The sequence below is a fragment of the Oratosquilla oratoria genome, chromosome 9 (assembly GCF_046742065.1).
Source record: "Oratosquilla oratoria isolate Oo_2021 chromosome 9, ASM4674206v1, whole genome shotgun sequence".
In the NCBI taxonomy this organism is placed as follows: Eukaryota; Metazoa; Arthropoda; class Malacostraca; order Stomatopoda; family Squillidae; genus Oratosquilla; species Oratosquilla oratoria.
Window position 1 is genome coordinate 52176234 of NC_134785.1, and position 17322 is coordinate 52193555.

General features: G+C 37.1%; 1 protein-coding gene across 2 annotated transcripts in view; it reads right to left on the reverse strand.

The window, feature by feature from the left end:
• The window catches only part of LOC143028408 (protein FAM76A-like), a 74504-nt gene that overhangs the window by 35341 nt on the left and 21841 nt on the right, over positions 1-17322 (reverse strand). For both annotated transcript variants that reach the window (XM_076190441.1, XM_076190440.1), the window contains exon 3: positions 7749-7965. In XM_076190441.1, coding sequence (XP_076046556.1) covers positions 7749-7965 — 217 coding nt within the window. The remainder of the gene's footprint in view (positions 1-7748; positions 7966-17322) is intronic.

The window sequence follows — 17322 nt, forward strand, 5'->3', positions numbered from 1 at the left end:
TAAATTGGCGACTTTATTTTTTTTTCTACGTTTGGTATATAACTGGGGGTTGTATTTTCCTTGTAACCTTTTGGAATACGTCTCCTGTTGACTGTCTGTATGGTCACTGTGATCTCTTGCACTGCTCTCTCTATGGATGGAAACCGGATGCAAAAATCTCCAAGTTCATTTCTGTTTTCACCACATATTCTTGCCATATTGCTTTCTTATAGTTTATGAATGTTTTCTTGTATGTAGTCTTACTTTTCCTTGAAATTCTTTAATGATCTTTATTGACTGACTGATTTCAGGGGAGGTATGGTTTCTCCTGCTATAGAGTTTAGAGGGTGAGCACATTGTTAGGGCTGAGAAAGTTCTTAGTTGGTTGTGCTGGGGAAGTTGTCTGGTGGGATATTTACTGGAGATTAATGTGTTAGGTTGGGGAATTATTCTAGTACTTTATTTCCTCTTTGAGCTGCTTTTTATGTGTATAGCCACAGTATATAGCTTGTTGGTGTGATAATAGAGTGGGGAACTGATGTGCAAAGTGATATGTAGAGGTTTGTAACATTTTAAGTTTTCTTGATCTGAAATTTGATTGTGATTGTTTCTGTTGTAGTGTCGGTTGGTGACTGATTAGTTTCATTTTGGAGAAAGCTATGCTGAGTATCAATGTTATTATTCCACCTTTGTGTTGAGTGTTGTCTCCATTGAGTGTGTTGTATTCAGTGAATGTGGATAGAGTAGACTCACATGTGAGCTTTGTTTCTTATATTAGTGCTCAAATATATTAGTACAAAAGAAAAAAATAAAATAAATAAATAAATAAATAAATAAATAAATAAATAAAATAAATAAATCAGGCGGGGTGAAATAGAGGCATGTTCAATATCTCACCCCACCCAAATCCTTTGCTTTCAATTGCAAACAAAATTTTAGAAAGCTATCCCTAGTTGCCCTCTACACCTTTTACCTCTCATGACTTTTGTCCATTTGCATTGAACAACTGCCCCCTCACCTTATTTTCTTTTTTTGTTCGACAATGAACAAATGTCCTGCATCATGACTATATACTTGATAAAGTTGTAACAAACAAAATGTCATACTAAAGGCTCTGTCCTCAAATGGTATTTATTTTGACCGACTTGTTGGCAACTACCTATTTTATACAAGTATGGTGCATGTAAGATGGACCCATATAGAGCTCATTTTGCACTGAATAGATGTCTAGGAATAAATCATAGATTTTGTACACATAGGCTTATGTTTTTTCAAAGTTACAATGGATTTACCTCCCTTGTAAGGAGGAAAAAGCCCTTGGTATATTGTAAGTACAATGAATTGTGGCAGGTTAGAAAAATCCCATAATTCTTAATTTCCTGGGGTGGGTCATATGGGCACATATATTCCCATATTAAATAGGCCCATTTATGATAATTGCTGTATTGCATATTGCATTTGTGGCACAACCGCCAACCCTATCTGTTCTGCTACCATTGCTCATATGATGTTTATTTTGATAGACTTGTCAACAACTGCCAATTTCATAAAAGTATGATGCATATGAGATGGACCCACACACAACTCATGTTGCACTGAATATGGGAGTAATTTTGAGGTTTTGTACATGTAGGTTATGCCTGGACAGGTTTCAGTGTCACCAGCTAGGTGTGGAGCAATGACCTCCTTAAATAAATAAATAAATAAATAAATAAATAAATAAAGAAGAAGAAGAAGAAGAAGAAAAGATATGATGGAATGATATAAGAGGAAAGGGTAAATTTCTAGACTTGTTCTAGAAACCATATACCAGCCCCTTGGGGGTAATCTCTGAGTGGAGGTAGGGAAAGTTCAATGCTGTGAGAAATACCTCATCCACTGCATAGCCAGACAAGTACAACCATTCCTCAACTTGTGATAATTCAGTTTGCAATTTTTCAAAGTTATGATGGATTTTGGTAACTTTAAAAAAATCCCCTAGATTTCAATTTCCCAGGATGGTACATATGGGTACGTATATTCTCATGTTCAATAGCCTCATTATAATGATTGCTGTATTGCGTACTGTATTTGTGGCGCTGCCGCCACTACCTTGGTCTCTGCCCCCACACCCCCTTTTCAGCTTATGATGGGTTTCTCAGACATGAATGCCACTGTAAATCAAGGAGTAATTGTATGCAAAGCTGGTTTCTTCCCATCTTCAGCTACTGATCCATGCACAGGAAGAGATAATTCTTGCTGCACTGTTTGACCCAAATGATATATTTATGTAATTGTTATATACAGGTCATTCCATGTCAAATAAATTAGTAAAAAAAATCTCAAAATGGCTATCATGAATTTTGTGGACCTTGTTCATAATCTATTAGGTAATAGAACTCAATGAGTATAATTGAATGGTACCAATCTTAATCATTTAGTTTAAAATGGTTTTGGTGATATGTCACCTCTGTATTTTCTGAAAAAGGATCAATGTTTCATAGTAACACAAAAACATCAAATACCATATATTGGTCATTATATAGAGAATATGTCATAAAAGTAATCCTAGGTGGCACATCACTCAAAGTTCAACTAGAACAAAATAAGTAATTTCTGTATTACATATGCATATACCAATATGACCTTTCCATCTCAAATTTTGCACACCAATCCTTTGATACAATTAGAAGAGAAGATGAAGAAAAAATAACAAGTCATACCACCTACACAAAATAAAAGGTAAAGCTATAAGAATCTTGATGTGATATAATAATGAGTTATAGTTGTAACAACTGAGATATTGTAATTGAAAATTCTGTGTTGCCATGATATATGGACCTTTTTCAGAATATTTAGAAGGCCATAAATCACCAGAACCATTTAAGCTGCATGAGCAAGATCAGTGCCATTCAATTGTATCCAGTGACCTTCATACATTTATAAATGAACAAAATCAGTGACAGTCACATTATAACATCTTGTTGATTTAACAAGATACCCCCATAAGAACTACATTTATTGAGTTCCATTTCTGTGTTACCATTAGTCAAAATTTGACTTGAAAGTTGCTTACGTTGTACGACAAGACTATGAATATATATATATATATATATATATATATATATATGCAATGTAGTTACTTTGCATATGCAGAACCCACATCCCTAGGTACATACATACATACATACATATATATATATATATGTAAAGCTTGTGTTGACCACAAATTCTTATGGGATGGGATTACAAGGTTTGATATAAAAACCTGCAGCTGGGAAGCTGCACTCACACAATCACAGGGATTGGGTTTATTTTCTACAAAAGTAGTTTAAGTTTACAATGTTTAACAACATATCAACTTATAATAACCAAATCCATTGTCAGACAAAAATGAAAACCAAGATATAGTTCCATATGTTGTAACCATTAACTGCAATACTCTTTGGCAGAGGTACAAGAGGAGTGCCACATGGGACTTGAGTGACATGTCTGGTTGGATTGATCCTACTGGTTGACCTTGAGTTGAATCTGGAGAAACATACTTGGAAACTGAGTTGTTCACAGCCAAGCTTGTGATCAACTTCATTTCCAAGACATGGTGTGGCTGCTAGTTCAGATAAAAGTTGCGAAAGCATTTGTGGAGAAATTTGCAAAGTTCACTGAAAGTGAAGGCTACATCTCATATCAGGTATTTAATTGTGATGAAACTTGCTTATTTTGGAGAGAGAAAAAATAAAACAAAAACAAAAAGTACTATACCTAGGAGAAGGTACTACATGGACACAAGCCAGTGATGGACAGGCTTACACTTTTATTTTGTGCTAATGCAAGTGGCGACTAAAGCCAAACCACTTTTCATGCACTGCTCAGAAAATCTTACGTGTCTTTAACCTCTTTGATACAAATCAAATTCTTGCAGGCAGCATTAGCTGCCTAATGTACGATGATGCATCACAACACTCACATTATACAGTTACAGCTGTATTACTCATTCCCTTACATTCTGAATGTTAATAACCACAGAAAATATAATCAGGTTAGTTCACAGAATATAGGGGTCACTCACCTACAACTACATATATACATATACCAAAGGCTTTTTCCCTCTTACAAGGGAGGTACCCAAAAAACAAAGGCATAAAATCCATTCCCACTCATTCCACCCCCATTCACACCACTTCCTCCCTCTTATCTTGACTCCTCTTGGATGATGGGTTGTCCTTGCATCTCACCCACTGCCCTGGGTCAGAAGCAGTGTCACAAGACACAGCACATCCACAGCAAGGGTGCTCCATTTAATTGGCTACCCCCCTCTCTGTCCCCTCATGCAGAACAAGAGAAGATGGGGGAGAAATCCCTTTGGGTTGCATCATATTATTTTTCACACATACTCCCTCATCCTCCACCCACTCCCCCTCATGCATCACAGCATCATCCATACACAACCATTCTCCATTCACCCCTATCTTTTGTCTTCTCCCATCCTTTCTCAACAGACATTCCCCTCTCTCCCAATGACCCTTTTACTCTATCCATCTCATTCTTGGTCCCACCCTGAAATTCACCCCTTCCACCTCTGTCTTCCACACCTTTTACCAATCTTTCCTCACTCATTCTTTCCATGTGTTCCAACCATCCCAATACTCTTTCATCAGCCCTATCTCCTAACTCCCTTTCTACTTCGATTCTCCTCCTTGCCTCCTTGTTTATCCCTCTATCCAGCCTAGTAACCTATATCATACTTCTTAGGCACCTGGAATAAATTAGATAAGGCAACAGTGTGTGCAAATACTATTCAAGAATTTATTAACAAACTTGACGCTGAAAGATACATAGCGTAGCTCCCTTCCCGTACAATACAACTACGTAAATATATTCAAACTCCTTCTCTCTTCCTCTCTTATGTTCCATGTTTCTGCCCCATACAGTGCTGTCAGTACAATCACTCCTTCATACACTCTCCTCTTAGCATCCATTCCCAAATGTCTATTTCTCATTACACTTTTTAATCCACCAAAGCACTTACTCACTTCTCTTAATCAACATTCTACCTCCACTCCTTCCTTTCCCTCCACATTTGCACTGAAATAACTAAAACTACTCACTTCCTATAGTCTCTCTCCCTTAATACTCACTTCCAGTCTGCTGTCATTGTCTCCCATTGTACATCTCATCACCTCACTTTTACCTACATTTATCTTCAACTTCCTTCTTTCTTACACCTTCCCAAACTCTATCACTAACTTCTTCATTAGCAAACAACAGCTGGCTTATCTCCCACTCTCCTCCATTTTCTTTAACCATCTCCAACCCCTGACCCACTACCCTTGCATTTACCTCTCGCACCACCCCATCCATGTATAAATTGAACAGCCAGGGTGACATAACACATCCCTGGCAAAGTCCCACCTTTACCTCAAACCACTCTATTTCTGATTCTAACACAGGCTCTACTACTCTCATAAAAACTTTTGACTGCTCTTAAAATCTTTCTTCCTATCCCATATATCTGCAAAACCTCCCACAGTGCCTTCCTGTCTACCCTGTCATAAGCCTTTCCAAATCCATAAAGGCTCCCCCAAAAAATCCTTACCTTTTCCTAAAGCTTTCTCACATATCTGTCTTACCACAAAAATCTGATTCATGCAACCCCTACCTGTCCTAAACCCACACTGTCCTTCACCAATTACTCCCTCTGTTCCTCTCCTAATCCTCTCAATCAAAACCCTCCAATAAACCTTCAACTGATCCCTTTCAAACTACTACACTCACACTTGTCCCCTTTTCCATTGTAAAGTGGAACTATACAGGCACTCCTCCAGTCCTCTGGCACTCTACCCTCTTTTAAACAAACAATAAATAACCTCACCAGCCAGTCCACTATCACTGTACCTCCCTTTTTTAGATATTCTGTATGACACCCATCTAACCCAGGTACTTTATCAGTTCTCACCATCTTAACAACTGCCTTCACTTCATCTTTCCTTATTTCTCCTCCATTTTCCTCACTCATCACTGTCATTTTCTTAGCCCCTCCCACTGCAACTACCTTTCCCTTTCTATCCTTCTTCACATTTAGCAACTCCCTAAAATACTCTGCCCATCTTCCTCTTATTGTTGTCTCTTCCATTATCATCTTTCCATCTGCACCTTTTACCTTTCTTCTCTACTTGATTCGCCTCCTCTTCCTCTCTTAATTTCTTTCCAAAACATCTTTTTATTTCAAAATTTTCTGTCATACTCTTACCACATTTCACATCTGCTCTCCTCTTTACCTTATCTTATGCTTTACTTCTCTTTTCTTTGTACCTCTCATATGGTTCTTTGTCCTATTTTGTAACCAATCTATGAATGCTTGCTTCTCTTCTACAAACTTTCTTGCTTCGTCATCCCACCACTCACTACCCTTCCTTCTATTTCCTCCCATCCTCCTTGTTCCACACACCATCTTTGAACACCTTGTGACTCCCTACCTGAACCATCCCCATTCCTCCACTCCTCTCTCAGGTTCTTCTTATACTCCTTCTCATTTAAGCAATTCACTTTAATCATCTCCCTACTTTCTGTTCTTTTCCTTTCTCTATCTATCCTCCACTCTCAACTTACCTTCAACCAAAAAATGATCTGATATTCCTCCACTCTCTCCCCGAACAACATGTACATCCTTAATTCTTCCTACTGATTACCACTATATAGTCCATTAATGCTCTACCACCCTTCCATCCACCACCCTCTACAATGTGTACTTATGCTTGACTTTCTTCCTAAACACTACATTTGCTATCATTGGCCCTCTAGACACATCACCATCAACTCTCCAATACAATTTTTCCTGGAACCCCACACTTCCCAACCACTCCATATATTGGTTCATTTCCTACCCTAGTATTAAGGTCTCCCAATACCAATACATTGACATTTCTCCCTAAACCCTCTATGCACACATTTAAATCTATTGAAAAAGCCTCCCTTTCCTCTCCACTCTTCTCACTACCAGATCCATATGCACTTAAAAAGACCCACATCTCCCTTCCCAGTTTCACCTTCATCCACATTAACCTTGAAGAAACCTCCCTCCACTCCACCACACACTTACCTATCTCTTCACTTACTAGTATAGCCACCCCTTCTCTCCCTCATCCTCTTTGTTCCTGAGACCCTTCCAACTACACTCCCAAACTCAAACTCACCCCTCCATTTCATTTTAGTTTCACTCAATCCTAACACATACATCTTTCCATAGATATACTGCCTATATCTTCCCTTTTACTCTTGTACAACTACAAAAAATATATAAAATCAAGAAGCCTATGCTGGCATTCTCATGTACCCACTTGTGCCCCATGATGTCTACATAAGCATTATTGTACCGAAGTGGTTAATTTCTAAGTATATCACTCTTAAGCCCTATGGTCAACCAGTAAGTCATCCCAACCTTGGGCATGTCAGTTGAGTCCCCCCCATTCCCTTGCACCTCACATCTTGTTCTTTACATTCTCTGCACTCTTCTTATTCCACCTTTGCTTAAGAGGAATACAGTTAGTAGTCATAACATACAGAATTCCTAGGATTCCAATTTTCAGTTTTTATTTTCCTCTGCCAGTGGATTTGATTATTTTATGAATGTGATATTACATTGCTCTTTCCCATGTCATGTTAACATGTCAGATATCAACCTAGGAGTTTTGGTGAGCCTGTAAGGAGAATTCTGTAGTAATTACATAAAGATGTTAATTTAATATAAAAAAAAATTTAAAAACAGCTGAGAGATACTAAACACAACACACCTTTTTCTTGTCGTCATCTTTCCGGTCAAAGGCGCATTTCTGTTTGCACTGGTCGCATGTGAGTGGAGGCCCATACTTGCGTTCAGAGTTGGTACATCGTTGACATTTGTTACCAATAAAGGCTGCGATGACGTTGCAATATTCACATGCGGATGGTTTTCCATGCTGCTTCACCATTGACTCACATTTCTTGCAGATTGTCACCGTGCTGCTTTTGCTGGGGTATCAAGGAGGCGAAGGTTAGTTAAAGAAACATTTGGAATGTTTTCAAAGGACGAGGAAATAGTTTATATTTGGATACATACTTTTTATCACCATACCATGACCTAGAAATGAAGCAAATGGAAAAAAAGTAAACAAAAGACAGAATTATGTACTGTATATACACATATATAAACATGCATATTTACTTAATCTAAACATACATGGCTTTCCAAAGACTGAATCTTCTCCACTATGGAGAGTGACCTCTACTGTTTCTAAGAGTTAAGAGGCCAGCAGTCAAGAGGCAACATAAGGCCAATAAGTGTTACTGCACTCTCTTATATTCTCTCTTTCAATAACTCATAGTTGAACCAAGAATACCTCTAATACAAATACAGTAGCTACAGAGCTGAATACACATAACCTTTTATACTAGTACTGGCATGGATATTTCACACTTGGAAATATCCATGAAAAATAATGAAGCATGATATAGCCATTTTTTGTGAATTGTCTTTGATAACTTGAATATTCTCATTGTACATTTTTCTAAAATCACAATAACAAATACCTAATTTAGAAAATAAATTCCAATAATAAAAATATATATCTTATATTGATAATACATACATATACATACACACATGTATTATATATATATATATATATATATATATATATATATATATATATATATATATATACATTACACATACAGACATATACACTGTACAATATAAGGTCAAATAATAAGTATTTGCATTTGGTGGTCTTGAAATATTGACTGCAAAGTTGCCCATTTTCAAAAACCGCCAACCCCTTCACCCCCACTAGGAGGTGCAGGACCAAGATCTCTTTATCAACTTCAACTGTATTTCTGACACCTTTTCAAACATGGAAAACTGACAACTGGCAACTGCTCCCCTCCTATCACTTTCAGTCAGTTAAATACCCCCCCCCAAAAAAAAAAAAAAAAAAAAAAAAGTTTCTTCTCAAAGAGAGCTGTGAAAGTGCCTTTGGACTTAGTGATGTGGGTTTTCCACAAGGCAACAAATATATATATACATATATGGTACACACACACACGTGTATGTGTGTGTGTATGTATATTTATACATCTTGCAGCAATGCCTCTGACCCAAGGCAGTGGACTGGGAAAATACTGCCATCACTTACAAATCCCATTGCAATTTCTGGAGAAAAATCATTGAATCCTCCCATATTCAACACTACCCAAATTTCAATACCTCTAAAGGTCAATGGTCCTGGACTGCATCACTTGGATGGTAGCCTATATATTTCAAAAGTGACTGGACCAGCCCTCACCAAATGTCAACCTCTGACTCGACCTCATCAAGGGCATGTGACACGAGTCACCTTTCCCTGTCTCCTAATTGTATGTGTTATGGCTATATTTATTTTTGTACACTATTTTTTCTATTTGCTGAAGAGGATCACAGATAGTGGTCAAAATATATGGATCTTTTGTATCTCTGATCTTATTTCTTTGTGGGGGTTAAAAGTTTTATTTCACCCATGTGCGACATTATGTACATATATGTGAACAATTTTTGTTTCTGTTAACGAATGATACATTGGGGGGTACAAACATAATGCATACACCTGTACACACAATCCCATCAGCAAAGCAGTATTTTGGCATGTTTGCTGTAATCATTTTGGTCAGTGAACATTTCTGTTTAAGAACAAAGTCAAGGAACAGATCAAGTTCAACATCCAAGGTTCAACTATACATACACACACACACATCCTATCAGACCTTGCCCAACACACCTTCGTCATGCATGAAATTTCAGGTTTACATGAATAGATAAAATATCTTAACATTTGCCCAACATGACAATGATTAACGATAGCATGATATGAATAGCCTGCTGTGTCATGTTGTGTGCCTAGTGTCTTGAGAGGGGCTTGGAACCTTGCCTATTTTTTCCCATAAGACTTGTTACTTCACCCAACATGAATTTTGTCCTGCACGATGGACTAAGGAACCTAACACTCATGTTGGGTGAGGTCCGACTGTATGTATGTATGTGTATATATATATATATATATATATATATATATATATATATATATATATATATATATATATATATATATATATATATATATATATATATATATATATATATATATATTGTCACTGACTAGCCTTGTATTTGAGTTGATGTATCAAATCTCGATCATGATTAAAACAGTTCCTTCAATCTGAGACAAGACGAACAAGGAGCTTGATGATATCTGAAGAATTAAATATGATCAGAAATGAGAATAAAAGAATGAAAAATGAAGATAAAAACAAAAACGAGGCCTTGAAAAAAGAAGTGAAATACAAGTGGTGACCAAGAAAGTCGGAGAAACGATTAAGGAGACTGATCTCAAAGAAATAGAAAACCAATGGAAAGTGGAACAAGAAAATCAAAAGTTAACTTTTAAGGAAATAGTACAAGTAGAAGAAAATCCCAAAGAAACAGTAATCTATGTAATTAAGGAAAAAGAAAATTGGGTTTGTTTCATGCCTTTCTTCCTACTTTGGTTTCTTCTTAGCGCAAATTTTTCCCGCAAAACTTGCAGCTTATAATAATGTCTCACATTTCTGTGTGGTCACATATAGCCTAGCTTCATTGCTCAGTAAGTCAAGGAATTCTTCAACTGCAATCACTTCCAATGCCATTTCTAGCTTTTTTACATTTTCCACATGCATCTATTTGTCTAGGTCATCCCTCATATTCCCGGCTAGATCCATATATCCATAACCAATATCCTTCCAAAGTAAAAGAACAAATACAAATGGTGACCAAAAAAGTTGGAGATAGCAGAAAGGAGACAAATCTTAAGAAATCAAAAACCAATGGAAAGTAGATCAGGAAAACCCAATTTTTTTTTTAAAGAAATTGTACAACTGGAAGCAAATGTGAAGGAAACAGTTATCAAAGTAATCAAAGAGAAAGAAAATTGGGTCAGGGACACAGTAGATAAAAAAGTGCATAGTAGTATATGGTATTAAAGAAAAACAATGTAGCTAGATACTAAGAGAAAAAGAGAAGAAAGAAATTGCAAAAGAAATAGAAGTGCATAGAATGGAACTATACTCTAATGAAAAAATAGACTTCTAAAAATTAAACTAAGGTCACAAATGATAGTGGAAGAAGTATTAACAAAAACAGCAAAGTTGGCAAAAAGTGAAAACTACAAAAATATATGGATAAAAAAGGAAATGAGTGATGAGGAAAAGACACTTAAAAAATTAAGTTAATGAAAAAAGAGGGAGAAGATCAGAGACAAAAGAGCACTTTGTCTTCTTCAAGTGCTGGACTGAAGGGAGAGAGAGAGAGAGAGAGAGAGAGAGAGAGAGAGAGAGAGAGAGAGAGAGAGAGAGAAAAAAAAAAAAAAAAAAAAAAAAAAGTAATATACACCAACATAGGTGGTTTGATTTCAGGATTAGATGAATTAAATGATTATCTGGCAGAAGAAAAACCAGATATAATGGGAATTGTGGAGATGAAATTAAAGGGCCCACTACTACCAAGTAGTGTTGGACAAAGTTTATAGAATCACTGGATAAAAAATAGAGAGGAAAAACAGGGTGGAGGAGTCATGATTTTGACTAAGAAGGGCTTAAATATGATGATCATAGAAGGAAATAATAATGTGGAATTATGATTAAAGATGAAAATAGTGACACGAAAAGAAAAAAATTGTGGTGATATATGTGCCCCCAAAAACATGTTCTTGGAGAGTGACTATTCCAAAATGTTGGAAGACACAAGGCATACATTAAATGAAATACTGAAAGAATGAGAAAATTTAGTAATTATGGGCAGCTCTAAAGAAATATGTTGGGAGGAGATGACAGTGAAGGGTGGAGACGACTTTTGGGGAAACATCTCACTGGACATGACCACTGAATACACAATGACTCAATGGGTAAGAGAGAATACCAGATACAGAAATAACAAAGAACCATCAAAACTAGATTTAATATGTCAGAGCCTGAATTTATAGATAAAATCAAATACCAGACACAAATTGGTAAGAGTGACCACATACTACTTGAGCTAGAACTAAAAGAGGAAATATATTTGGGAAGAAACGAGAAACAAAGAAAAGGAAGACTGATTTTGGGAAAAATCAGAAAATTCTTTCAAAAAGTGAGTTGAGAAAACTTCTTTAATAAAGAAACACAGGAAGAGAAATGGGTGACATTAAAAGAAATCTGGAATGGAGTGGATATATATGTACCAAAACAAAAACAGGAAAAAGTGTACATTAAGTGCTGGTATAACAAAAAATGTGATGAGACAAAAGGGACAAAGCTTGGAAAAGATGGAAAAAAAAAAAGGCAAGTGGTAAATATATATTAAATTAAGATATGAATATGTAAAAATATGCAGGGAAGAAAAAAGAAACTATGATAAAGACATAACAGACAAATGTAAAGATCAACCTACAGTACTCTACAGATATGTGAATAGTAAAATGAAAAATAAACAGGAATTAGTAAAACTACGTCAAGGGAACACAGAATATAGAGGATACAGAAATTACTGAAATTATGAACATTTCAAATCTGTATTCACAAAAGAAAACACACACAATTGGGATGAAGGATGTGGAGAAAGATCAGCCCCAATTAGATAAATAATTGTGACACAGAAAGAAATAATAGGCCCAAACAATGAACACTGATGTCAGAAAATCACATGACCCAGACGGAATTGCAAACTGGATATATACTAAAAGAATGTACAGATGAACTCAAAGAAGGAAAGGTACCACAAAACTGGAAAAATGCCAATAGTGTGCCAATATATAAAGGGGGAGACAAGGGAGACCCAACAAACTATAGACTGGTCTTCCCTTACAAGTACAACAGCTAAAACTTGTGAAAGTCATCAAAAGTAGATGGACTAATCATCTGGAGGAGAATAATATACTAAATCTGAAACAATTCCCTTTTAGACAGGGAAGATCATGTGCCACAAATTTGATCTGTTTCTATTCAAGGTTAATAGATATATTGCAAGAAATGGACAGATGGACAGACCGTACTTTCCTGAACTTACAAAAGGTGTTTGATAAAGCACCACACAAAAAACTATTATGAAAACCCAAAACAACAGGAGGTATACATGGGAAACTATTGAAATGGATGAAAGATTTCTTGCATGGGAGGAAAATGAGAGGGGTGCTTGAACAGAAATGATAAGTGGAGTCCCACAGGGTTCATTATTAGCTCCAATAATGTTTGCTATATATATGACATGGATGAAGGTGTAGAATGTTACATGAACTTCTTTGCAGACAATGCAAAATTACAAAAGAAAGTAAGTACGAAAAATATTGTGAATCGCTACAAAGAGATCTGGACACGGTCTGGGAATGGAGTCAAAAATGAGAATCGGACTTCAACATTAAGAAATGTAGTATAATAGAATCTGGAAAAAGGATATCAGGACAATATAAAATCGGTGCTAAGGAAGTAAAGAATATTGGTTCCAAAAAGGACTTGGGAGTAATCATCACCCAGACGAACAAAATAGTTGGAGAAACCTACAATTTACTAAGATCAATAAAGGTGGCTTTTAATTACTTGGATGAGGTAATGGTAAAGAAAATACTAGTCACACTGATAAGACCAAGATTGGAGTACACTGTGACACTATGGATATCCAGTACAAAAAAGAATATAAAAAAAATTAGAAAGAATCCAAAGAGCAATGACAAATATGGCCCCAACACTTTCAAAATTGATATACGAATATTGTCTAACCTGGAACTACCAACCCTGGAACAAAGAAGAGAAAGAGGTGATCTATTGGCCATGTATAGAATCATGAAAGGCAGAAGACCTATTAAAGTGGGATAAAAGAAAAACATGGGGACATGAAAAGAAACTCATAAGGGATAGTTATAGAAGAGATTTGGAAAGAGTGAGAGAGAAGAAATGCTTTCAACACAGAATGGTGGATGTCTGGAACAAATTGGATGAAACAATAGTGTGTGCAAACACCATACAAGAATCTAAGAACAAACTAGGTGTTGCGAGATACAAAGATGGGTCACCAGGAGCATAGCTCCCCTTCCCGTATAATACAACTAAGTAAATACACACACAGATATATATATATACATATATATATATATGTATACACATACACACACACATTTTTCTAATGCTGAATGTTCTCCTATGTGTAGAGGAGCCTGCACTATTCTCAAAAATTTAAAGTAACACCAGCATAACTAAAGGGGTGTCTTGTTATAGGTTTGTCCAGATACTGGGGCCCAGCTAGTAACTAGAAGTAATTTTGAGTTATTCTATTGTATGCACAGTGTAATATAATAATGTAGTAATAACTTAATAAAATAATAGAAACTTGGTAAAACAAAATTGTACTGTAGTATGTGACCCAGCCCAACCATCAAGACCTGACCCAATGACCAGCAGACCCATTCCCACCACCACAATATGTACCCATCACCACTACCTCAAAACACATCCCCTACACCACCATACTATTTGTACCCGTCCATTGGTGGAGGGCTGGTGTGAGCCTGAGAAGTGGATAGACCAGATCAAGGATACAAGGTCAAAAGGCTGAAGAATGTGTTGATCATAGTTTGGCAGTAGGACAGATGGTTTAGGCGACAAATGTCTCTGTGACAAAACAAATGTAGAACTACCACACAGCTAAACGTGACCCGTTCCCTGTCACAATCCAGGTGCTCTGCGTACTCCAAAATGAAGTTGAGGTGCTCTGAGAGCGCTTAAACTTGGAATGGAAGAGGAAATTTAGGTCTGCATCATCATCATCACTGCTGCCTGCATTGCCAGTGTTTTTGCCAGCGAGTCAGACACAGATGCAGCAATCTCAGCATCAGACATGATCAGGTAGCTATGATAGCTGCCATCCTCATCAAGCCACTCTTTGATTACACAGGGGAACACTTTTTCAGTAACTTTGAGTTGCATTGGATATTCTAACGGATTTTGAAAGGGTTTTAGGCGCTGATTTCAAATCTGAATTTAGTTTTTCTCTACAAGCTCTAGTTTGTATGCAATTTGAGGTTAATAAGATTGTACATATGTGAACTTGCGTAAACCATGTATAAGCATTTTAACGTCCATATATATAGATAGCTTCTAATATTTTGATCATTCTTCTTTTGTTTCAGTTCAAACATGGCTTCCAGAATGAGACATCATTGCAGAAACAAGCCTGATGCCTTCTGCTACATATGTGGATGCTACACACTCAATCGTCAGAGACGTAACATATCCTCGTTCGTCAAGCGTGCCTACAAGGCATATTTTGAAGTTCATCTTGGTGATCAAGACAAGCAATGGGCTCCTCATGTTGTGTGCCACAATTGTGAGGAAATGCTTCGAGACTGGACCAAAGGAAAACGCAAAGGTCTGCCTTTTGGAGTTCCAATGATTTGGCGCGAACCCACCAACCATGTAACTGACTATATTTCTGCATGGTAAACACAACGGGTGTTGGGAAGAAAAACCGACATAAGATTACGTATCCGAACATTCCCTCAGCTATTCGGCCTGTTCCGCACTCTGAAGAAGTACCTGTTCCAGTTTTCAAAGGCTTGCCTTCATTGGACGATAAAGACATTGGACATGATACAAGCCAGCAAGACAGTTGTGACAGTGAATTGTCAGAAAAGTGTTCACAATCGGAGGACTGTTCTTCAGACACTGAACCTTTCCCCGTCCCTAAGCCTCTTCCCCAGGCTGAACTGAATGATTTAGTGCGGGATCTAGGTCTTTCAAAGAAAGCAGCAGAGCTTTTGGCATCAAGATTACAAGGCAGAAATCTTGTTGATCACTCTGTTAAAGTATCATATTTCAGAAAGCGTGACCAGCTTTTTGTGACCTTCTTTTCAAAAGACAGACAGTTTGTTTACTGCCATGACATCCCAGGGCTTCTCAAAGAACTGGGTGTACCTTACTATAGTCCTGCTGAATGGAGACTCTTTTTAGACAGTTCAAAATGCAGTCTAAAGTGTGTTCTTTTACATAATGGCAATGTTTATGGAGCAGTACCTGTCGGTCACTCAGTGCATTTGCGGGAAGACTATGATGATATGAGAATGGTCATGGACTTATTAAAGTATCATAAGCACAATTGGATAATTTGTGTAGACTTAAAGATGGTCAACTTTCTTCTTGGACAACAGAAAGGTTTCACCAAGTTTCCATGTTTCCTCTGTATGTGGGACAGCCGAGCACGAGACTGACATTGGGTCCAGAAGGACTGGCCTATTCGTGACACCCTTGAAGCAGGCATGCCAAATATCATACAAGACCCAATTGTAAACAGAGATAAGATCATCTTTCCTCCTCTTCACATCAAATTAGGTTTGATGAAACAATTTGTCAAGGCACTGGAAACCGAAGGTGAATGTTTCCAACACATCATCACAGCTTTACCAGGGTTATCATTTGAGAAGATCAAAGCAGGCGTGTTTGATGGCCCACAGATTCGAACCCTAATTCGTGATGATCAGTTTGTTGCTAAGATGACCGCTTTAGAAAGGGCAGCATGGTTATCCTTTGTGGCAGTCGTTCAGAACTTCCTTGGAAACAATAAGGCGGAGAACTACAGTGAACTTGTGAACAGAATGCTCCTCGCTTTTCGTGATCTCGGGTGCAACATGAGCATCAAGCTTCATTTTTTGAACAGCCACCTTGATCAGTTCCCTGACAACCTGGGGGCTGTGAGTGACGAACAAGGAGAACGATTCCACCAAGACCTAAAGATCATGGAAGAACGCTACCAAGGGCGCTGGGACAAAAGTATGATGGCTGACTACTGCTGGAGCATTAAACGAAATTGCCCAGATGAAATGTACAAACGCAAAAGTTACAAACGCAAATTCCTGCCTGAAAAAAATACACAAAGAAATTGATAAGCTTCCATCAGCTGTGGTGATGTTCTGAAGGATGCTAATCTAACTTTGGGATAGATGTTCTGTTAATGTTCTGTTTCTTTTGCCTTAATAAATGGACAGAAATGGCTTTCATACTGTTTTAAGATTCAAGTGAACAAAAGAATTGTAGCTGATATTGCAATTTCCTATAATAACGAAAATTTACAAGATAAATAAAAATGTCAAATTGCATAAAATCTGTAGCTTGCAGACAAAACCCGACTTCAGATTTGATATCAGCACACTCAAGTTGACTATAGAAAAGTCTTTTTTTAAATGCAACAAAATGAGTGTTCCCCAGTGTAATCATCAATGGTTACATTCTTGCCTGCAGTACATACACAGAGAAAGCAGAGATGTAATTCATCAACTTTAAAACCCCTGAAGTGATGTCTAG